Source organism: Eptesicus fuscus, chromosome 21, assembly GCF_027574615.1.
Source record: "Eptesicus fuscus isolate TK198812 chromosome 21, DD_ASM_mEF_20220401, whole genome shotgun sequence".
NCBI classification, from domain to species: domain Eukaryota; kingdom Metazoa; phylum Chordata; class Mammalia; order Chiroptera; family Vespertilionidae; genus Eptesicus; species Eptesicus fuscus.
Genome location: NC_072493.1, coordinates 39,525,219 through 39,550,383, shown reverse-complemented (window position 1 = coordinate 39,550,383; position 25,165 = coordinate 39,525,219). Strand labels below are relative to the sequence as shown.

Below are 25,165 nucleotides of genomic sequence, written 5' to 3'. Positions count from 1 at the left end.
GGCGCTGGGTTAGGGGTCCAGGAGGTTTCCATGCGATCCTGGTTTTTCGGTGACTCCTGGGCGTTAAGCCAGGCCCAGGGCCAGCCTTTCCCAAGTCAGCCACTCCTCACGCACGTCTGCCTCGGCCTCGGGTCCCGCTTCTCCTCTAGGCGCCGCACACAAAGCCGGACGCGCACAGCCGCAGCCCCCAGGGATCTAAGCTCGAAGCCGGGTTCCAGTTCACCTGCCCGGAAGCGCTGGAACCCTCAACGCGGCTCGCGCCGCCGAGGCTTCTGGGAATTGTAGTTCGGACCTCCCCAGCCCGCATGCACTTCCGGGTTCGGCCAGAAGCGCAGCCATTGTCTCCCCCTCGAGACCCCCCTCCACAGGCTCGGACGCTCGCTGTCGTATCGCACGTCGGCCCTTCCGAGGGTCTCTCCGAGCGGCCTTGCGAATACCGGGTTGGGGCGGGGACAGAACTAGCGTAACCGTAACCGGAGTCCGTCGTATGCAGAATCGGGGTACGTGTTTGCTTCACCGAGCTCGTCCCGGACACCTGAGGCTGGGGCAGGCCTGTCCTGGGCCGCGAGCCCTTAGACGCCCAGGTTGGTGCCAGCCGGGGCAGCGCTGGGTGTCCCGTGCGCGCACGGCATTGTCTAGGCCGGCCGCTGGAATTGGGGGTGTGGGTGGGCGGTCTGGGACCTGCGCGGGCGGCCCTTTGGCCTCACTCAGGTCACCAAAGTTGGAGGTACTGGTGGCGCAGCCGATTCCGGACTGTGCTCTGCGCGCGTGCGCGAGCGCTGTGGCCGGTGGTGCTCTTGTCTAGGTTCTGAGGATGCTCAGGTGGATGGACGACCAGCCCTGAGCTCGGGTGTTGGGGATGGGGCATCCTGAGAACCCCTCCTCCCCCTCATGCGAGGCCGGGCCTGGGTAGTGGAGGCCCCGAGGACCACTGGGTTGATGAAGTACCCACTTGCAGATTCTGGTTCCTGGAGGAGAGGGGCTGTGTCAGGGCCCCCATACCCTCGAGCAGGTGTTTGAGTAGGAAGCAGGAAGTGGGAAGTGAGATTCTGGGCAGTTGGCTCTGGACCCTGGAGCAGACACTGCCCTTCTCGGAGCCGCCCTGGGTAGTGGAGAGACTGGGTGGGAGTTGCAGATTCTTGCCCCTGGAGAGACAGTGGCGCTTCAGCCAACTCTCAGTGGGAATGGCTGATGGACTGCAGACTCTCAGGAGGGAGGAGGGCCTAGAGCAGTGGTTCCCAACTTTTTTGGGGCCATGCCCCACCTAAGCATCTCTAAAATCCTGATATTCCCCCTCCCCCCATGACATGTAATTCTTATTATTCAAAAAGTGAGCTCCTATTCACATGGAGGAAGCCTAAAAGGCCATTAACTTGGTCTAAACAAGCTTCCAAAGAACATGGCATCCATGAAAGAGAAAAATAAAAGAACGAAAGGACAGTTGAAGTACAGAGTAAGACATGGTTTAAAAATAGTAATAATATGAAGTGATATGAAAAAAATAGCAAAAAAGTTTCAAAACATATAATAGAGAACTGAAATGCATAAATATGTCACAATATATGTTTATATACTGTATCTGAGGCCCCTAGAACCATAAGAAATGCAAAAAATGTCACTTAATAACTCATTCTCGAATTGCCCCCCTTAAAAATCAAATTGCCCCCGTGTGGGGCATGTGCCCACGCTGGGAACCTCTGGCCTAGAGGCAGTATCTAGGCAGAGAGCTCCCTGCACGTGCTGGGCTTGGGCTTGGGGGCAGTTTCTCAGTGGGAGGCAGGACTTTGGACTGGTAACCCTGGGACCCTGGTAGGATGGTGCAGAGCCCGAGGGCGTTCGGGTTTGGTGGAGATGCTGGGTTGGAGGTACAGAATCGGAGCCCAGAAGGACAGAGCTGCAGCAGCTGCCATCAGATGGGCAGCTGATTGGGGGGGGCGGGGGGGCGGGAAGCAGGATGCTGCCTACATGATTATGAAGTCGGTGTTCCTGGGACCTTTGCCCAGGGGCTACTCTGCTTGCAGGCATGAGCAGGCCCAGGTTGGTAGAGGGACAAGGTGTGTGCTGCAGACTTAGGTGCTCATGTTTGGGTGGGGGAAGTGGAAGGTCCAGTTCCCATGAGAGCTGGTCTCTCATGGGCTTGACTACCCCAGGCCAGTGCTCAAGATCTGGGTTGCTTCTGGAGCTCTGTGCTAAGCTACTGTTCGTGTGTTCTGATGTTTTGGTGGCAAGCAGGCAGTGGACACAGGTGACCCCAGAACGCTAACAGAAACTTGCAGGTCCCAGGTAGGTTGAAGCACAGAATGGGGGATGCAGATTCTCATCGGAAGAGCAGGGACTGCACTGACCTGCAGGCTGGCAGAGAGCCCGGGTCCTGGATGCAGGTTCTGGGCATGAGCCTGCTCTGTGTATGCCAGCAGGAGGAGGGAACCTGGGCGGGTGGCCTCCGTGCATGGGCCCCTGCAAAGAGAGCCAGGACAGGCCCCTGAGAGCAGAGGCCTGGGTGTTCCATCTTGGAGCTGGAGGTTCTGGTATCGGGGCTGCTCCAGCTGCACTCGGCACATGCGCTGGCCTGTGGGCAGAGTGGGGAGGCATGGGCAGCCCTAGGGCCCAGATACTGCCCGAGGGTGCTCAGGTGGATAGAGGGAGCAGCTGCAGATTCTGGGCAGCAGCGGGGTAGGGCTGTCCAGTCCCTGCCCACACACAGGTGTGTGGGTGGGATACAAGAGGCTGGAGGTGGGTATTAGATGAAGGGTGCCGGGGTCTTTGTGCAGATGGCACCCCAGGCACAGCCTGCTGATGCCTAGGTTGGTAAAAAGATGGGATCTTTCTGAGCTGCAGGTGCCCACGGAGGTGTTTGGGCAGGAATTCAGGCAGGTGCGGCTCAAGTAGGGGCCTGTGGAGGTTGGTTGAATGAGAACCCAGTAGGGATGAGAGGGTGAGTGAGAGGGAGAGAGAGGGTGTGAGTGGGATGCATAGGGTGGGATTTGCCAGGGGCTATTCCATTCTCCAGCCCAGAAACGTCTAGTTGGTACAAAGACAACTGAAGCTCACATTCTGGACCTGGGAGGGGCTGGCACGTGCTGGGGTCTGTCAGGAGGCGACCACTGCCATGCCATCTCGGTTGCCAGTTCAGGCCTGAGGACATCCAGGTTGGTGGAGGGACCGGGTCAGAGCTACACATTCAGGGCCTTGGAGCGTTTTGGGATGGGAACCTGGGCTAGCGCTGGCAGGGGCTGGCCAACCCCAGAAGAGTGGAAGGCCCAGGTGCAGCTGAGCTCTGTGCATATGCTTGGTTATTTGAGCAGGAAGTTAGGAGCAGTCGTGACAGGTTGCTGGCTTCCTGCACGTAGTCAGGGAGTGTGATGTGGGGCCATGACTCCCAGAGCCTTGCTGCTTGCCCTAGGAAGAGATGCTGGTTTGGGGTACAGATTTCAGGTTGGGGAGGAAGGGGTCCTCGATGGACTAGGTGTTTGCAGGAATTTCAGAACCCAGTGGGGAGGGACTGATTTGCGCTGCAGATGGTGGTGGTGGTGAGGGCTGTGTTTGGGCGTGACCTGGGCTCACTGGTGCGGGATCCAGAGGCCTCCGCTAGGGGAGGACCCAGTTTGGGGCTGCAGTCCTGGCCTGGGAGAGGGACCAAGGATCTCCAGGTACACACACAGCTTTCCAGGCTGGAACCTGGGCAGGACCCTCTAGAGCAGTGGTTCTCAGCCTTCCTGATGCCGCGACCCTTGAATATAGTTCCTCATGTTGTGGTGACCCCAACCATAACATTATTTTCGTTGCTACTTCATAACTGTAATTTTGCCACTGTTAATGAATCATAATGTAAATATCTGTGTTTTCCGATGGTCTTAGGCTCTACAGCAGCGGTTCTCAACCTGTGGGTCGCGACCCCTTTGGGGGTCGAACGACCCTTTCACAGGGATCGCCTAAGACCATCGGAAAACACAGATATTTACATTACGATTCATTAACAGTAGCAAAATTACAGTTATGAAGTAGCAACGAAAGTAACTTTATGGTTGGGGGTCACCACAACATGAGGAACTGTATTAAAGGGTCGCGGCATTAGGAAGGTTGAGAACCACTGCTCTGGAAGCACACTTCTCATGAGAATGCACCCCGGAAGCAGAGACTAACCAGGGACGGGGTGCCAAGGTGGACCTACAGGACGGGGTTGTACTCAGGGTTTCTCCCTTTGCAATTCAGGACCTCAGGCCTCTGCCTGCGCTGGAAGGAGAGCATGGAAGAGCAGGAGGAGAAGCCCCCAGGGCCCCTGACGGAGGCCTGTATGCAGGTGAGTGAGCTTCCCTTCCCCTCGTCCGGAGACCCAGAGCCGGGTCCCGCCCAGGCCCCACAGCCCAACCCTCTGGACTTGGGAGCTGTCCCGCTCTCTGCAGTGTTTGGGGGGCTTTTGGCCCCTCCTGACTAGCAGGCCCCTAACACTTACACACGATGCATTTAATGAGGCTCTCTGCATTTCTTCACCCTTCTCACCCATATAACTCCTTCTGGGAGGAACTTGGCCCCCTGTATCAAAAGCCCTTAGAATACGGAGTGCCCTTTGACCAGCAACTCATGGCTTTGCCTGAGAATGAGCGCTTGAAAGAATGTTTGAGAATATGCAACGCAAGAGGAGCGTTGGATGCGTTATGGTAAGACCATGACGTGAGGTCCACTGTAGGCATTGGTGATAATGCATGTTTACCAGCGTAAAGGGATGTTTGTTTATGACCTACATTAAGTCAGTAGCATTTATTTTTTTATTTTTATGTTTTTAAAATATATTTTATTGATTTTTCACAGAGAGAAAGGGAGAGGGATAGAGAGCTAGAAACATTGATGAGAGAGATACATCGACCAGCTGCCTCCTGCACACCCCCCACCGGGGATGTGCCCGCAACCAAGGTACATGCCCTTGACCGGAATCGAACCCAGGACCCTTCAGTCCGCAGACCGATGCCCTATCCACTGAGCCAAACCGGTCTCGGCAAGTCAGTAGCATTTAGAAATGACCCCCTTTTTAAAAGGGGTGCGGTTTGTGTGTGTATAGAAAATACGGTAGGCCCGCATCACCCCGTGCTCCGAGGGCTGCAGGTTCGATTCACCGGTCAGGGCGTGTACGGGAGGCAGCTGATTGTTGTTTCTCTCTCACATAGATGTTTCTCTCTTTCTCTCCCTCTTCCTTCCTCTCTCTCTAAAAAAATCAATAAAATCCAATCCTTGGGCAAGGATTTGAAAAAAGAAAAAGGTATGTTAGAAGACAGTAAATATATCAGTTAACAAAGATTATCTGTACGTTACTTTCCAGGTGACTTGGTGTTTTTATTTATCTACATTGTTGTACTTTTGTACAGCGCATTTTAAGGTTAAGACATTACCAATTTAAATCATTTTCCTACAGCAAATATTCTTTGAAAATATTTAATTTCTTGAAAATGTTAAGTTAGGATTTCACTTTCGCCTTCCTGAACAATGCAGTCCCGAAGCCATTAGGTGGGGCAGAAGTAGGCAGAGCCGGGCAGGCCTCTGCACGTGAGGGAGGGCTCCCAGCTGTGGGGGTCACGGCCTGATCGGGGTGAGGAGGGCATCTCTGTGTGGAGGCATCAGGCGGGGCAAGGAAGGGGTGTTAGGAGTCAGAGCCCAAGTAGGTGCGGTTAGTGTCCATACGGAAGAGGGGATCTCGTTTGGGGTGACGGGGCCAGAGCAAGTGAGAAGGGCATCCAGAGAGAGGAGCCCAAGTGCAGAGAGGGTGCCAGCGTGGGTATCAGAGCCAGAGCAGGGTGACATGTGCACCATGTTGGGACTGGGGGGGGGGGGCGTGCATCTCGTTTGGGGTGTCACAGCCTGAGCTAGTTGAGATCATCCGTACATGAGGGTGGCCTGGCATGGAGTATCAGAGCCCAAGCAGGATGTCGAGGGCTTCCCCACGGAGCCAAGTCTGGGGGCAGGCGAGTGGGTCCATGAGGAGGGGCCACCTGGCCTGCAGAGTCAGAGCCCAAGCAGGGTGGGGGGGCCCCCCGGCACAGGGTGGCTTCCTATGGGGCAGCAGGGCCCAGGGGGGTCGAGGAGCATCAAGCAGGGTCTCTCCGTCAGATATGGACAGAGAACACTGGAATGAACTGGTGTTCAGTGGGCATTGGAGGTATTGTGGCTCATGGCTTTCAGAATGTTGATGCAGAAATACGTAGAAATGTGTGTGTGCTGTGTGTGTGTGTGTGTGTGTGTGTGTGTGTGTGTGTGTGTGTGTGTATGTACAGGCACATACTCCTATGTTCCCTAACTCTGGCCACTCTGAGGGGCTGGGAGCAGTGACACTTTGATACCATGTGCACACCTGGTGCCCAGATTTGGACTTCTACATGAATGCTGTGAGGTTTATGGACACACTGTTAATGGCTATTTAGTGTTCGGTTTTTTGCTATTACAAATAGCACTGCTGTAAATGTTTTTTTGCATATGCTTCCTGTACACATGCATAAGAGTTTTTTGAAAAGAGTTAAGCAAATATAAATTTATATTCTTTTTTTTAAATCAAAATTACAGGTACAAGGCATTTTGATGTGACCATTGGCATTCTACTATAAGCTAGTGACTTCATGTGTTTTCTGGGAATCTTTCTTTCTTTCTTTCTTTTTTTTTAATCTTCACCTGAGGATATACTTACTGGTTTTAGAGAGAGGAGAAGGGAGTGAGAGAGAGAGAGAGGGAGAGAGAGATTGAGAAAAACATGGATTGATTGCCTCCCACATGTGTCCCAACTGGGGATCGTACCTGCAACCTAGGTACGTGCCCTGACTGGGAATCAAACCCACAGCCTTTCGGTGCAAGGACGGCACTCCAGCCAACTGAGCCACATCGGCCAGGGCCCTGGGAATCTTAATGGTCCTTCTTCTATGTCATACAACGGAATCAGCAGTCTGTTCATTGTAATGTGTACTTTCCTCGCATGTTTTTTATTGCCTAGCCCAGGGGTCCTCAAACTTTTTAAACAGGGGGCCAGTTCACTGTCCCTCAGACCGTTGGAGGGCCGGACTGTAGTTTAAAAAAAACCTATGAACAAATTCCTACGCACACTGCACATATCTTATTTTGAAGTAAAAAAACAAAACGGCAAAAACACCCGCCTGTGGCCCGCGGGCCGTAGTTTGAGGACACCTGGCCTAGCCAGTGTAAAGGCCTAAGTGAGGCACACTGGGCAGAAAGATGATTTCGTTCTCGTAGACAGAATTGTGCTTCTTATATATCCCAGGGTTACATAGGAACCTTGCATTAGCTACCTATGGTCGCATACCCCAGGACTTAGCAGCTGAAAGCAGCCAGCATTTGTTATCTCACACGTTCTCTGAGGGCCAGGCCCCTGGCAGCGGCTTGTCTGTGTGTTTCTGGCGCTGGTGTCTGGCGAGGGTGCAGTGTTGTTGCCGGGCCGCTGCCCGCAGAAGGCTGCTGTGTAGGACGACCCACTGGCAAGGTCACTCACGTGGCTGTTGGCGAGAAGCCTCCGTTCCTCACCAGGTAGACCTCTCCCCAGGGCCAGAGAGAGAGAGAGAGAGAGAGAGAGAGAGGGAGGCAGGCAGAGAGAGAGAGTGCACCACCGAAAGCTTAAATGCACACACACCCAAGATGGAACCCACAGTGTCTTTTGTCATCTGATCTCAGAAGCGGCACTCCATCCCGTCCTCTGCAATCTGTTGGTCACACAGACCCACTGCGGTGCCATGTGGGCAAAAACGACATGAGGGGGTGCCTACCAGGAGGCGGGGTCACTGGGGGCCATCTTGGAGGCTGGGTACCATACTTCTCAGATCTGAATGTCCTCTAGTTAATTTGTTTGGGCCTGATGGGTACTAAATAGAGCCATGGCAGGGAGAAAAATCGAGTGAGCCCAAGTCTTGGCCTTGAATGAGGGACGTGAGTCCAGTGAACTGGCCTAGGAAGACAACGTATTGGAATGTTGCCTGAGGTATTTCAGCAACGTCCACACCTACAAGTAGCTAGCCTTCCCCGCTACCCCCACCCCCACCCCCACCCCGCTCCCCCGGGGAAGGCCTTGAGGCAACTCTGAGCCCTGCCTGCCTTCAGGGGCTGAGACCAGAAATCCTGCCAAGGGGGTGGTAGAAGCTCACCTGTCCCCTGTCATTCTCAACATTCATGGACGGGCAGGCTGTTGGTGAGTGGGTGACTGCATGGTGGAGGGTCTGTCCTGTCTATTTGAGTTAAGTGAGAATTATTCGTGATGATGATTGCGGGATGGAGAGGGAATTTTCTGGTGCATGAGAACTAGCGAGACCCTCTGGTCAGGAGGACCTGAGAACATCAGGCAGGGAACCCTCGGCTCTCTGATTTGGGCAGGGGCTGGTTTTACTCCCGGGCCCCGTGTATGACATCCCTCGCACGGAAACGTGAGCTCTGCCCTTCGTCTCCTGTGGGCAAGAAGAGAAACACACCAAAGAGGGGAAGTCTCCTGCATGATGCCCATCAGATTCATGTTCCGAACCCCCTCACAGACAGAGGGTTTCCAGCCCGCAAACCCCAAATGCAAAGCTCTGGGAACTGAGTTCAGCAACAGTTCTGTCATTTGACTGGAAGCTTTGTTTTGCCCCCAAAACGTCCTACCCCCACGGTGGGAGGGGTATATTTGGTCAGTTTTACTTACAGGGGAGGACAGAGCAGAGCCCTCCCTGGGTCTGCTTTGACCACAGGCCAACGTGCAGCGAGCAGGTCACTCCATGCCGCCTGGCTAGTCTCGGTTCCTCTGTTCTGGGTCACGTGGTTCCCCGTGTCACATAGAGAGCAGTTGGTACCTTCTGCCTAGGACTCCTCTGTGTGGAAGCCAACATTCTGGCTCCTGTCCCCATTCTGTGAAGCAGGCGAAGGAAAAAGGAGACTGTTCCTTTATTACGTGGAGAGGTGACTGCTGGACAGAAAGCATGACTTTAAAGTGCTCAGTGAAGTAAGCCAGACGTGGAGAGACAGATACTGCATGATCTTTCTTATATGTGGAGTCTAAAACAGTCGAACGCATGAAAACAGAAGAGTGGTGGCTGCCAGGGGCTGAGGGCTGGGGACGTGGTGCAGAGGTTCAGCTAGGTGGGAGGAGTAAGTTCTGGAGCCAAATGTACATCCTGGTGACTACAGTTAACAATACTGTACTGTGAACTTACAGCTTTAGTACATACTGTAGTACATCCTGGTGACTACAGTTAACAATACTGTACTGTGAACTTACAGCTTGCAAAGAGAGTTTATCTTAAGTGTCCTCACCATGCAAAATAGCTGTAACTGTGTGAGGTGATAGATGTGTTAGCGTGATTGTGGTACTCATTTGACAGTGTATATGTATAATCAAGACGTCACATTGCACACCTCAAATATAGACATTTCTATTTGTCAAGTATGCCCCCAAAGTTGCCAAATAAAATAGTGTGTGTGTGTGTGTGTGGTGTGGGGGGTGGTGGTGGTGGTCCAGAGCACCCAGAAGTGGGGGTAAAGGCTTTTAATTCCATTCATATATCCCAACCTGCACACATTTCTAGTCCTGTCAAATTCAGATAACTTAATACTGAGGAGAGTACAAAGTTGAAAAATACAGTTTTCTGTTTTTAAATATATTTTTATTGATTTTAGAGAAGAAGGGAGAGGAAGAGAGAGATAGAAACATCATTGATGAGAGAGAATCATTGATTGGCTGCCTCATGTCCCCCACTGGGGATGGAGCCTGCAACCTGGGCATGTGCCCTGACCAGAATCGAACCGTCACCTCCTGGTTCATAGATCGACGCTCAACCCCACCTGGTGGGGCTACAGTTTTTTACTGTATAGAATTCATGACCCAGGGAAGAGGCATATAGATAGAAGTAATACGCGGAGAATGATTTTAGTGGCCTAGTAAGAAACAGCCAAGAAATCATAAGGAAAGAAGAGACAGACTTTATGCTATCTGGGACCGCTTCCTGGAAGAGGTGGCATTTGATGGGGGCTTGAATGATCAGACTTTGAGCTGTGGGGTAATGGAAAGGGGGGGAGTGTGGATCAGGCAGGCAGTGTGTGGACCATCCCTGGTGAACTCCATGACTTAAATGAGTTTACTAAACTTTATTACCATTATTTTCTATGTTGGTGAAATAGACTTCACTCCTTCAAAAAGATTTAGATAATTGTCTGAGAGTGTCCATGTTGAAGTACTCTGTGTACTGTTAAACATAGTAGGCAAAAGATAGATGGACAGAGCTCAGATATAAGTAAGATGTAAATACAGGAGACATTCCCAAAACAGCCAGTAATCCAAAGTGGATAGAAAGTGTGTAGGTGTAGGTGTGTGTGTGTGTGTGTGTGTGTGTGTGTGTGTGTGTGTGTTCACACACTTTTGTGACAAGATGGTTTTTGAGCAGTAACTTGAGAAAGTTGGGAGTGGGTGCTGGAGGATGATGCTTTGAGTTTTCTGAGAAGGAAGGACTTCCAAAAGGTTTCTTGAGGCCAGAGGAGGGGCTTGAGCTCAGTGTGACTTGGTGACTCCGGGACCCATGGGGACAAATATGAGGCACGTTCCCTGTTGTTTTTTTCAGTGGTGGTTTTACTGTCAACACACATCTATGAAGTTCCTTCCGTGTCGGTACTGATTTAAGCCCAGTGCAACCACAGTGAACAGGAGAGCTCAGCTTTTACCAAACCCGCTCTAGTGGAAGTAGAATAAAAAAAAAAAGGTAGCCCGGCCAGTGTTGCTCAGTGGTTGAGCATTGACCACGAACCAGGAGCTCACAGTTAGATTCCCAGTCAGGGCACATGCCCTGGCTGCAGGCTCGATCCCCAGTGGGGGGTGAATAGGAGGCAGCCAATTAATGGTTCTCTCTCATCATTGATGTTTCTTTGTCTCTCCCTGTCACTTCATCTCTCTGAAATAAATAAATAAATATGTATATATATATATTTTTTAATTTATTTTTTAAGATTCTTACTTTAAAAGTTACACACACACACAAACAAAAGTACAGAAACAAAAGCAGGTCAGGTGGCAGAATGGACTGTTTGGATGGGGGCAGGCTTGACTCTGAGCAGAACCCATCTCTCTTTTATTTTCCCTGTGAAAAAAAAATTTTTTAATCCTCACTCAAGGATATGTTTTTATTGCTATTTATTTATTTGTTAATTGGCACCTGAGGACATTTTTCCATTGGTGTTTTTTTTTTTAAATATATATTTTATTGATTTTTTACAGAGAGGAAGAGAGAGGGATAGAGAGTTAGAAACATCAATGAGAGAGAAACATCGATCAGCTGCCTCTTGCACACCCCCTACTGGGGATGTGCCCGCAACCAAGGTACATGCACTTGACCGGAATCGAACCTGGGACCCTTGAGTCCGCAGGCCGACGCTGTATCCACTGAGCCAAACCGGTTTTTGGCTCCATTGGTTTTTATTTTATTATTTTTTAATACATTTTTATTGATTTCAGTGAAGAAGGGAGAGAGAGAGAGATAGAAACATCAGTGATGAGAGAGAATCATTGACCGGCTGCCTCCTGCATGCTCCCCACTGGGGATCAAGCCCGCAACCAGGGCATGTGCCCTGGACTGGAATTGAACCTGGGACCCTTCAGTCCACAGGCCCAATGCTCTACCCACTGAGCCAAACCAGCTAGGGCTCCATTGATTTTTAGAGAGAATGGCAGGGAGTGGGAGAGACAGAGAGAGAGAAACTGATTTTAGCTGTTTCAAAACAAAACACAAAAACTGAAAGTGTGTGTAATAATTTAAACTAGAGTCTAGTATTTTCCTTTCTTGAGAAACTTCTCATTTCCAAAGTTTTTTGTTTTTGTTTTTAATTATTATAGGATGAGTTAACTTCTGACCTTTAAATTGTTAGAATTCAACATCAACCACTTTTGTGGCAAGAAAAGACGTGTCTGCATTGTCACATGTTACAAATGGGATTTCTCTTTGCAGTGAGTTTCCACAATATGGTTGAGTCCATTAGCAGTTTGAGGTTGAATGGGGTTCCCGGACCCAATACCAACGTGTGTGTGTGTGTGTGTGTGTGTGTGTGTGTGTGTGTACGCGCGCGCGCATGTGTGTGTGTGTGTGCGCGCGCATGCGCTTCCTCACACCAACAAGCAATTCTCCAACTCCAGCAAGGTGTCATTCAACTCAATTCTGGCACTATCTACCCAGAGATAGAATCAGATTCCATAGGTAAGGAGCTCAGTCCCACAACGCCACCCTCTACTTTAGATGCCAGCTGCAAGCCACGTTGTTATCTGTGCTTTTCTGACCAACTGACTATAAACCACAGGTTCCCATGACCCCTCTTTGAGTTCAGTTACTTTGCTAGAACAGCTCACAGAAATCGGGAAACCCATTGACTTTCTAGATTACCGATCTATTTCAGAGGATGCTAAAGGATATGAGTCAGCACCCGGATGAAGAGACACGTAGGGCCAGGTCCTGAGGGAAGGAGCTGCTGTCCTCGTGGCCCCTGGGCCTGGCACGGTGGCTCTCGGAAGCGCTCTAGTTCCCTGTGTGGAAGCTGTCTAAAACAGGGACTGAGGGCTGTTCTTTGGGGGTTTTATGGAGGCTTCATTACATAGTCATGATCGATCCAACCCCAAGCCCCTCTCCTCTCCCTGGAAATCACGGTGGGACCGAAAGTTCTAGTTCTCTAATGACATTGTTGGCTCCTACTGGCAACCAGAGTCCACCCTTGGGTAGGATTCAAAACTCACTTCATTAACAGAGCAAGAGAGAAAATCCTAAGGAGCCGTGAATTAGGAACTGTGGGTGAAGACCAGCTATATCTGAGACATATATTTTAGTCACCTGGATGACCAAATATATGTATACTAGAGGCCTGGTGTGCGAATTTGTGCACATTTAAAGTAAATTAATTAGAAGGTGGCCTGCGGGGCAGGACTGGGTGAGACAGGCTGGACACGCCCTGGAGCCAACTTCCCATGGTCCCTCCCCAGCCGGCCGCACCTGGGGCAGTGCTGGGGCTCAAAGGGTGTCTGTGGAGTGAGCGGGGTCCCTCCAGCAGGTGGGGTCCCTCGGCCTGGCCTGCGGGGATCAGGCCAAAACCGGCAGTCTGGCATCCCCCAAGGGGTCCTGGAGTGCAAGAGGGCACTCTGCAAAGTTGCTGTCCCTTGGCAGCTCCTGTGTTGAGCATCTGCCCCCTGGTGGTCAATGCGCATCATAGCTACTGGTCAGACAGTCGCTTAGGCTTTTATATATATAGATATAGATACTAGAGGCACAGTGCACAAATTAGTGCACCAGTGGGGTCCCTCGGCCTGGCCTGCGGGGATTGGGCTGAAACCGGCTCTCCGACATCCCCTGAGGGGTCCTGTGTTGCAAGAGGGCACAGGCCAGGCCAGGCCAAGGGATCCCACCGGTGCACGATCGGGGCTGGGGAAGGATGTGGGAGGTTGGCCAGCAGGGGAGGGACCGTGGGAGGGCTCCAGGGTGTGTCCGGCCCATCTCACTCAGACCCAGTCAGCCAGACCTCAGAAGCAAGCTAACCTACCGGTCAGAGTGTCTGCTCCCTGGTGGTCACTGCACATCATACCGAGTGGTTGAGGGGCCTTAGCATATCATTAGCATATTACACTTTGATTGGTTGAATGCTCAACAGGACGACTGGACACTTAGCATATTAGGCTTTTATTAGATAGGATAGATATTATAACTATAAACCTACTTTTGCCCACCCCCATATATATATGTACACACACACACACACTCACACACACACACACAACACTCTTAGGAATTATCTGGTTCCAAAGTGATTTTTCAAGAGAAAAATATTTTTTCTGGTTTCTGATTAAGGGAAATAAGTGTTATTAAAAAATAGATACAGTATTAAAACATAGACTGTGAACCTGCTCCTCAATTCTCTCCCTCCCAAAAATAACTGCTTTTAATGCTTTGGAGACTGTCCTTACTTTTCTGTGTATGTTTGTATTCTATAGAAATCTGTTCATATTTTATAGATTTTTTTTCATTCAACAATCTATAATAATAAAAGCATAATATGCTAATTAGATCAGACTTTGGAAGAAACCGGGGCTGCGAGGAAAGCCCAGGTCCCAGGTGCCAGAGGGAAGCTGGTGCCAGCAGCCAGGGGGAGGAAGGCCTACTCTTGCACGAATTTCGTGCATCAGGCCTCTAGTGTATTATAAACATCTGTCTGTCATTTATACACATCAGTTTAGGCAAATTTGTCTCTTCTCTCGACTGCTACATAGTATTCATTTATCTGGATGAAGCATCATTTATTTAACCAGGCACTTACTGATGGACATTATTTAATGCATCCTCCCATTTATCTAGGATACTGTAACCCTTTAATGAGTTTTCTTGTACATATATACATCTAAGTGTACTTTCTGTTATTTGCTAATGAAATATAAGTAGACTTATTGGATAGTATATTATATTAAAATATTTCTATTAAAAAGACAAAAATAAAAGCAAAGAGTATCTACAAAAACTGACAAAATCTGAAAAAAAAAGTTTGTGCCTGAGTTAAAAATACTGTACCAATATCAGTTTTCTAATTTTGACAGTGTACTGTGGTTGTGTTAATACTAGCATCAGCGGAAGCTGGGCTAAGGGTACATAGGAATTCTTTGTTCTATTTTTGCAACCTCTTACAAGTCTTAAACTATTTCCAAATAAAATGTTATTTAAAAAATATATTGCTAACGTGGCTGGTGTGGCTCAGTTGATTGAGCATCGTACAATACACTGAAAGGTGGCAGGTTCGATTCCCACTCAGGGCACATACTCAGCTTGCAGGTTCGATCCCCAGTCAGGGTGCATATGGGAGGCAACTGATCGATGTTTCTCTCTCTCTCCCTCTCCTTTCCTCTCTCTATGAGACTGACGCGCTACCTACTGCGCTGAGGCACCTTCCTCTCTCTAAAGTCAATAAAAATATAAAAAAAATAAAATAAAATAAATAATATATATATAAATATATATTTTTTTTTTTTTTTTTTTTTTTTTCCAGTCCAGCCCTGGCAGATGGCTCAGTTGGTTGGAGCGTTTTTTTGTGCGCCAAAATGGTTTCGGATTTAATTCCCAGTCAAGGCACATACCTAGGTTATGGATTTGATCCGTGGTCAGTGTACGAACGGGAGGCAACCAATTGATGTTTCTCTCTCACATCAATGTTTCTCTTTCTCCCTTCCTCCCTCTCTCTCTCTCTCTCTCTCTCTCTCTCTCTCTCTCAAATCAGTAAAAACACATCCTCAAGTGAGGACTTAATATATATATGTAGCCAGTGCAGAAAGATTGGGTCAAGTTAAACTTCCACTAGGAGTATAAGAAGCTCTTGACCAGTGGGCCACAGGAGGAATTGTAAGCAACAGACAAAAGAAACACTCCACATGGTTGGGATTTTGGTTACATACAGGGGCTTTGAGCAGATCAGTAAATTTAAGTGAACATTGGATGCAGGAGAAGGAAGGTGCCAATATGGAAAACAGGAAAGCTAGAATAAAATGTGTTGAATTATAATTGGAGGTACCAGTGTGAATTGATGGTCTCTAATATATAGAGAGATAATTATAGAAATTTGGTTTTATTTGATTTAACGAGGTGAGCATCTTTTTGCATATTCACTGGCACTTTTATTTCTTCACAGTTGAGCTGCATTGTATTTTCCTTTGTCCATTTTCTGTGGCGGCTATCTTTTTCTTACCGATTTGTAAGAAGTCTTCACAGTAGATTTTCTATTGGTGGTGCTTTATGCCAAATGTTTCGTGAAGTTAATTTATTGATTTTCCCCCCTCGATCATTCTTTGGTCATGCTGGATTCTGTCTTACTTGCTTGCAATTCTGAGGTCCAGGGATTCAGGCAGGGACCAGCTGGACATTTCTTTTCTTCTACATAGTGCCTGGGGTCACTCACTCGGCTGGCAGCTGGGCTAGCTTGGAAGGTCCACAGAGACACAGGTCTGATGTTTCAGTGACCCGCCAGATGCACCCCCTCACGCTCCACCCCCCACATGGCTCACTTGAGCTTACCAAAGGGAGGGAGCAGGAATATTGGTGGGATGCATTAAAACAGGTGGTATGTCAAATCCTAGCCTGCTCACAGTGAGAGTTTTGAGCTGTGATGGAACTCCCTTTAATTTCCTTTCTCTCACCTCTTCTACTTTCTCAGGACTCTCTCCTTCCTCAAGAGATTATCATCAAGGTCGAGAGAGAAGATTCTGGGCCAGTGGCCGTCTCATCCCAGGTGAGTTGGACACATGGCCTCTTTACATTGAGAAATGTGGGCGGCTGGTTGGTGGCAGAAGCCAGATTGAAGTGAACTGGGAAGTGAGTAGAAAGTGATGGAAATGGAGGTAAATTTACAGAAACTTGGTGATCATGTGAAAGATTGAAGAGAGTGATAGCTGTCAGGACATTTGAAGTTGAAGGGCTTTTTTAAAATTTCCTTAAAGGATTGAAAAGATATGACTCACAGGTGCAGGAAGGAGTTAGTGGGGGGAAAAGAAGTTAATGGTCAGGAGAGAGAGAGAAGATAAAACTATAAAGCAGAGTCCTTCATCAATGCCAGGGGAATTAGTTCAGAGTGTATGTGAATAAATGGCTCTCCACAGGAAGAAGGACGCATAAAGGACGAATGAGATTGAGTTATGTGAAAGCTTAGATTTGCCTCTGAACAATAGTTCCTGTATCTGTTGGCTGTGAGGGTGGGGATTGGAATGGAGAGACATTTGACATGTGTAGAGAGGTCTTAAAGTAGTAATGTTGGATTATGGGAGAACATATTAGGGTTGCTGGAGGATCTGAAGGGATTATCCAAGGTAGTGACCATCAATTGACAACACTCTAACCAGCTGCTTCTACAGGTCTCCCCTCTCCCAGAGGGGAGCATTCTGTAACCTACTTCCCATAGATGGTAGATTGACATTCAGATTGGTTTCGTTTTTGTAGCCACAAGCATTCAGTGGAAGCCCCATAGGTCAAGGTAATATTTGAAAGAGAATTTTTTAATATTAAATAGGATTAAAATGAATGATCTCCAGACTCTAAACTGAATAATTAAGATAGAAAAGATAAAAGAGGATACTAACTAGAAAGGAAAAGAATATAGACTATTGATAGATAGTAATAGTAGACATGTCAACAGAGTAATGGCCCCAAACCATCCAAGAATGAGAAAGGTAAAGGGAGTAATTGAACAAGTAAAGTGGAGAAGTTGCCAGAGAGGATGTGGTTGGGGGACTGGGTATAAAAGGCGAAGAGATTGAGAAGAACAGATTGGTAGTTACAAAATAGTCATGGGGATGTAAAGTACAGCATAGGGAATATAGTCAATAATATTGTAACAATTATGTATTTCCAGTGCCAGGTAGGTGTGTGCTGAAAATACTGTGGGGACCACTTTGCGAAAAGTATATGATTGTCTAAATATTATGCTGTACATATGAAACTTATACAAAACAACATTGAATATAAACTGTAATTGAAAAAAAATTTTTTAATCTGATATTGTAGTAAAGAAATAGTAATGTGATGTAATCAAAGAGTAGGCCGTTCTATGTGTTTGATTTGAGAGGTAGAGTACTTTATGTTAGGTCTGGGGTATCACCCTAAGAGTGGGGTGCTGAAGAGCACTTTTAGGGTCTGGGAGTTTGGCTAGTCCATGTGAATTGATGACTGAGGATACAACCTCTGATGTCAAGCAACCATGAGGTTGTAGACCAGCTACCAACTGTAGGCATATGTTAATTTCTCTAGTTCTTCATCTGAAAAGTGGTGTTCCTAGTAGAATTTTCTCCCAAGGACCTTGTGAGAATTGAATGGTAATTTGTGTCATGGATAAGCACACTGCCTGGCACTACACAGTAAGGGCTTCCTTAAAGTCAGTTATTTGTATAGTGTTACCAGAGAACTCCACCAATGGATGCTGTAGACCAGAGATTCTCAACCAGGGTGCTGCTTCAGGCTCATTGGGTGCCATAATAATTTTTAAAACATACAATATCTGACTATTTAGTCAGGGGCACTGACTTCTTTTCCCTTAGATTGTCAAATTAAAAAATGACAACAGCCAAAACAATAGCCATCCAGTGTGAATGCCCTATCTTGAACCATAAATATATAGGTCATATAATAGAGTTATATCTTATTGGTCACGTCGCACAGTAAGGTTGTGATTGGTTAATAAATATATGCACCTGTTGTTGTTTTTTTTTAAAGTCACTTTGGAGCAAAAAGGGTAGGTAATTACTATTATTTTTTGTAAGTTAATAAAATTATACCTTTTTTGTCAGATTGGCAAAAATGTAGTATATTTTTTGGTGTACCTCAGAATTCTAGTAATTAGTTTATATGTGCCATGAGATGGAAAATATTGAAAATCGCTGCTATAGACAATGAAGGTAAAACAATTCAAGTTCTTGAAATGGGGAATGAACCATGGGTATTATAAGTCTTCAGGGGATGGGCGTGGTGGTTTCAGAGGTTGGTAGGACAAAACTCTAAGAAGTATGGTAAGTGATAAGGGTTTCAGTGTAACTGGGAGGACTCACACCCTCCCCGCCTTGGATGGGAGAGCATGACCACCCTAAGCCTGGGAGGTCTGTGGAGGAAGGAGTCCACAGGGGGAAGGTAGGTTTCCATTAACACAGGGATGTAGAGGGAATATTCAGTGAAGATGTTGAAGCCGTAGGATTTCATTATTATAGCAGATGAGTTCCCAAGGATGCAGTTGAAGGTTTTGAGAAGGACTTTGGAGGAGTGGGGATTTGGGGCCAGGTGAGGCAGAATAGAGTAAGTGGGGATAGAAAAGCCAGTATCCACATATTGAAGGACTTTTTTCAAATAGGTATGTGATAGGCCCTTTGCGTTTCAGGTGAGAGGAGAAGACCTAAATCAGAATTTGGACCAGACCCAAAACACCAATCAGAAAGAATGTATACACCTCAATGTTCATAGCAGCACAATTTACAATAGCTAAGATCTGGAAACAGCCCAAGTGCCCATCAGTAGATGAGTGGATAAAAAGCTGTGGTGCATTTATACCATGGAATACTATGCAGCAGTAAAAAAAAAAAAAAAGAAGGATCTCTTACCCTTTGAGACAGTATGGAGGGACCTGGAGAGTATTATGCTAAGTGAAATAAGCCAGTCAGAGAAAGATAAGTATCACATGATCTCTCTCATATATGGAATCTAATGAACCAAATAAACTGATGATCAAAAATAGACCAAGTCATAGAAGTATAAACAAACTCTTGAACTTCAGAGGGAAGACGGGGAGGGTAGGTGGGTGGGTGGAAGAGATCAAGAGATCAACCAATGAACTTGTATGCATATATGCATATACCGTGGACACAGCTAATAGAGTGGTGAAGGCCTGGGGTGGGCTAGAAGGGTTAATGGGGCAGGGGGTGGGGAACTTATGTAATACTTTCAACAATAAAGATTTAATTTCAAAAAATAGACTTTGGACCAGGATTATTTGGATATATTATAAAGTCTATTAATTCTATTGATTGATGTATTGACATAATTTACCAAATATGTATTTAGTATTTACTGTACACCAACACTATTCTAAGCACTGGAGTTACAGTTGCAAACTATAAATACCTTCTACTTTCTTTCATGGACTGTAGCCTAGTGACAAAAATGACCATTATGCAGATGATAAGAAAATGTGGAACTTCGAGAACATATAGCTGGGATGGAGTGGGAGGTGCTAGTCTAGTATTATTTATTTGATATTTGAACCAGCTTGATTAGGTACCTACATTAAATGGCAAAAAGGAGTACATATTTATTAAAAGGAAGCATGGAATAGAGGTTGGAAAACAGTACTATAGAATAGATCCGTATTCAACAGAGGTTACAGAGGTTCAATCCCATTTTGGGCTAATCATGAAAACCTTTGAGATTTTGGTGAAATTTATGGCCCCAACATAGAAAAATGCAGTACAGTAGCATTTCGCTTGGAGTTTCTTGGGATTCACAGACCCTGTGTCCTATTCATGAATTACAGCTTAATAAAATCTGGTCTATTTTAAAAACCTTTAGTGGCTAGTGGCATTCAATTTCCCTGGCTTTTGCTGCCTTTGGGTAAAGACAGGTCACCCTCAGCACTTCTTTTTTGGATCAAAGTTCCTCCCCAGTAGTTTTGGAAATAGGTCCTTTCCTGCTCAAAGGAGGCAGTGCTTTTTATATGGCAGTAATGCCTGAACATCTCCTGAAGGCTCTACTACAGTGCAGGTCTGTGTAGACAAATAGAACTGTCATCTGAAGACTAGAGGTCACATTGGCTGTCATTGAATTTCTCAGAGTTTTCAGACAATAATAATTGCTAATGTGATTATATTCATCATCACAGTTGACTCAGCAACCCAATGAATTGGGTATGATTAAGCCTAATAAATAGAGTAAACTCACCATTAATACACAGATTGTCACATTAGATTTATTTTTTTTAATTCAGACATATACTGTTTATAGGTGAGAAAACCCAAGTCTCTTTTTTTCCAAATCCAGTGCTTTTAACCTCTGTTTCATCAAGGTCTACATTTCATCTTCTACTTCAGGCATCAGCAAAGTAGAGCCTGGAACCAAATGCAGCCTACTACCTGTTTGTGTAAATAACATTTTATTGTGATATAGCTACACCCATTTGTTTATCTTCTATGGCTGCTCTCTTGCTACAGCTGAGTAGTTGTAACAGACTGTATCTTTGACCTTTGATAGAAAAAGATTACTGATCCTTGTTCTGTTAGTTTCTTGGTAATTTGGAGGGAATTCCTATGTGGGAATTCTATATACCAGTGCAAAAATAGAAGTAAGCATTTTCTTTAAGGCGACCAAGAGAGAAATTGTATATTAGTTCTTCTCTGGTGTTTCTCTTTGGGGTTGCAAAAACAGATCTAGCATCCAAAACCCAAAAGGGCTCACCTAGAAGACACATGTACTCCTTGACTAGAATTCTTTGAATGCTGACTATTTCAGTACAGCTTCCGGGACATCAAGTTTCCTTTCTGCCATCTGTCAAACTTTTCTTCCTCTATGAACATTAAAGGGAAATGATGCCCAGCTGAGCAGGAATGTGTGTCCTGTTTTAGGAAGGAGTAAACTTCAAAATTGTGACTGTGGACTTCACTCAGGAAGAGGGCATTTTGAACCCTGCTCAGAGGACCCTGGACAGAGATGTGATCCTTGAGAACCACAGGGACTTGGTCTCTTGGGGTAAGAATATGGTCCCCAATTTATTAAGAAGTCTGTATGTTTGAAATTATTTCTTATTGATTGAGAATTTTGCAGTCCAGAGGTAAAAATGGCTTTGGCCACATATAGATTTTATTTGTGCTTTTTATTCCCCGGTGAAAATTTAATTTAATTTAAATTTGTAGGGTAGAAAAGGTACAGTTTCTTTGGGTTGAGCTTGTTTAATCTTTATGATTTCCAAAGGCCAAAAACTGAGACCAAATTCTGCAGTAATTTTCCTTGTCTCCAGCCCAGGCACCCAAAGTCCTATATCTTTCAAACCAGACACAATTTCCTACTTGGAGCAACAGGATGAGTATAAAAAGAATTTTCCAACACACATATCCTGGTGAGAAACAGACACAAATGAGTCATCATAGGTATAGAAGGTTAGATTGAAAAATCCCCATAGGGCATGCCACATTTTTCTTCATTTCCCATCTCCTAGTGGATTATATACATCACCACTTTTCCAGATACTCTCTAATGCTTGACTTAGCCAGCGAGGCTTCTGCTTATGAGCTAATCTCCATTCTCTCTCATTCGGAATCACAGGAATCCATGGGGACATATTAACCCTAAGGCGTTTAGGGAACTCTGGGATAACAGTGTCCCCAATTCTTTTTTCTGGTTCACTGTTGTAGTTTGCTCATGTCTTACTGACATAGGCTATGCTAACAAGTTTCATGCTTTTAGAAATTCCTAGAAATGTAGACACTAATTTCTATTTCATTGAACATGTGTTTAGCACTAAAGAGGGTAGAAAGGACCCTTTATCACTTTGCTAAGAATTGCAAAATTGTTTTGTGATTCTTTTAGTTTATATAAGTGATCTTATTTTGGAACATGGAGATTTTGATTTGGTATCTAAAGTCTTAGATATTCAGTAAAACTATGATTAAATTATTCCATTTGAATGCCGTGTTATACTATTGGGCTGTGGTAGTTTTCAGCTTATTGCTTCATCCCACCCTCTTGATTCTCAATCCAGGTTATAATAGCTGAAAACAAATCTACATGTATTTTGCATTCTTTCTTGTCAGCTTTATTTCACTATTCCAACATTTTTTGGCTAGGTTATTTTATTTTGCTTTCTTCCAGACTTGGCAACTGCACTTGGAAGAAGAGAATCAACAATAAAGCCGAGAATTATTGATGATGAACCATCCCATGGAGTGAAATTAGAAAGGCTGACAAGAGATGATCCTTGGTTATCTTCATGTGAAGAAGTTTGTATTTGTAAGGACCAGTTGGAGAAGCAACAGGAAAAACAAGAAAGACTTTTTAAGAAAGTGGCATTCATTCAAAAGAATGCTGTTACTCATGAGAGAGTCTGCAAAAGTGATGAACTTGAGGAAAAGAGTTGTCTGAATTCCAGTTTTCTTTCACCCCAGATGATACCCATAAGAAACCATTTCCATAAACATGTCTCTCGTGTTAAAAAATTACATCATTCTGTTGTGGGCAGTCATCAGATGATTAGTGACAATGAGAAACTATGTGAAAATAATGAATATGGAAAAAACCAGAGCATTCACCTTATTCAATTTACAAGAACTGAAACAGAAGATAAATCCTGTGGGTTTAGCAACAATATTCAATCTTTTAGCCATGGTACACCGGTAAATATACATGAGAAAATACATGCAAGAGGAAAACCCTTTGATGTTAAGGAATGTGGGGAAGTTTTAAACCATAGCATATCCCATAATGAACAACAGAAAATTCCTGTTGAATATAATTGTAGTAAAATCTCTGAGAATTCATTTCTTGCTCCAAACATGAAAAATTCTGAAGAGAAACCCTTTGAATGTAACCAATGCAGGAAATCCTTCAGCTGGAGCTCTCATCTTGCTGCACATCAGAGAACGCATACAGGGGAGAGACCTTATGAATGTAATGAATGTGGGAAATCCTTCAGCCGGAGCTCTCACCTTGTTTCCCATCAGAGGACTCATACTGGAGAGAAACCTTATAGATGTAATCAATGTGGGAAATCCTTTAGCCAGAGCTATGTCCTTGTTGTACATCAGAGAACTCATACTGGAGAGAAGCCTTATGAATGCAGTCAGTGTGGAAAGTCATTCAGACAGAGCTACAAGCTTATTGCACATCAAAGAACTCATACAGGAGAGAAGCCCTATGAATGTAATCAATGTGGGAAATCATTTATCCAGAGCTATAAACTTATTGCACATCAAAGAATTCACACTGGAGAAAAACCCTATGAATGCAACCAATGTGGAAAGTCCTTTAGTCAGAGTTATAAACTTGTTGCCCATCAGAGAACTCATACAGGAGAAAAACCCTTTGAATGTAATCAATGTGGGAAATCTTTCAGCTGGAGTTCTCAGCTTGTGGCACATCAAAGGACTCATACTGGAGAGAAACCCTATGAATGTAACGAGTGTGGAAAATCTTTCAACCGCAGTTCACACCTTGTTATGCATCAAAGAACTCATACAGGAGAAAAACCCTATGAATGTAATCAGTGTGGGAAGTCGTTCAGCCAGAGTTATGTTCTTGTTGTACATCAGAGAACTCATACTGGAGAAAAGCCCTATGAATGCAGTCAGTGTGGGAAATCCTTTAGGCAGAGTTCATGCCTTACTCAACATCAGAGAACTCATACTGGGGAGAAGCCCTATGAATGTAATCAATGTGGGAAAACATTCAGCTTGAGTGCTCGACTTATTGTACATCAAAGAACACATACTGGAGAGAAACCCTTTACATGTAATCAATGTGGGAAAGCTTTTATTAACAGCTCTAAACTTATTAGGCATCAGGCAACTCATACTGAAGAGAAACCCTATGAATGTCACTAGTTTGGAAATTTCTTAGCCAGAGTATATTCCTTCATCCCTCCTCCCTTCCAAGGAAGCATATATATGGAAAAACATGGATAAGATTAATGTATGCAGAAAAGCTTTCCGTTAGCCCTATTATTATGTATCTGGAAATTTGTTTTGGAGAAGAAAGGAGGGACCATGGATCACACTTTTTTAAAAAAATGTGTTTTTATTGATTTTAGAAAAGCATCGATTGGCTGCTTTCTGCACACCCCCTACTGGAGATTGAGCCCACAACCCAGGCATGCACCCTGACTAGAATTGAAGAGGTGACCTTTTGGTTCATGGGACAGTGCTCAACCAACTGAGCCACTCCGGTTGGTCAGGTTCTCACATTTTATTTAAAAATTCTGCATACAAAATCAAACAGTCTTTATGAAACCATTTTGGCAGTTTTCCTTGCAGAAAGCACTTAGAGAGAATTGCCATTAAATGGACAATATGCTATGGAGTGATTGCCAATGGTATAGACCTCTTTTCCAATAAAGAGTAAATGAGAATGCTAGCCCTGGTGGTGGTGTGGAGAAGGTTGAAAAATTACTGTGGTTATTAGAAATTGGGTTGGAAAACAGTAGTTCAGTGTATCATCTGACAACATGACTTCTTCACTAACTACTTTATATTCTCTTTTATGCAGCACTTCCTCTCATACAGAGGATTTTGTAAAAATTAGGAAAATGGCTATGATGCAAAGTGAAAAATGTAGGACAGGAGTTTGGAACATTTATTTCTAGAACTATTGTGATAAGATATTTGTGTGTGGATCAAAATTAAAAGGGATTCTAGGTGTGTCTATTTAATTTTTAGGTTTTTGCCTGGTCTTTTTGAATGCATACTATTTTGATAAATGATATGATGAGTAAAAATTGGTCAAAAGCAAGCAAGAAAGATTTATTTTCATTTCCTTTGACCATTTAGGAAAGACCAGACAGCCAGATAACAGAGATTCCTCAGGGTTCTGAAGTTTCCATAGGATTACTATGATTAGGACACTTGGGTAAAACCTAGAGTTCTCAGGAATATTCCTCATTGAAAATAAAATATTTTCATGGGAATATGGTACTGGAA

At 45.4% G+C, this 25,165-nt stretch overlaps 1 protein-coding gene across 1 annotated transcript; it reads left to right on the top strand.

Annotated features, from left to right (window-relative positions):
- Positions 1-328: 328 nt before the first annotated feature.
- On the top strand, positions 329-24,974 carry ZNF180 (zinc finger protein 180). Its single transcript, XM_054710927.1, has 5 exons — positions 329-584; positions 4,213-4,300; positions 16,168-16,242; positions 21,104-21,227; positions 22,347-24,974. Exons 2-5 carry the CDS (start codon positions 4,247-4,249, stop codon positions 24,071-24,073), a joined length of 1,980 nt encoding a protein of 659 aa, XP_054566902.1. The 5' UTR covers positions 329-584; positions 4,213-4,246; the 3' UTR covers positions 24,074-24,974.
- Positions 24,975-25,165: the final 191 nt, after the last annotated feature.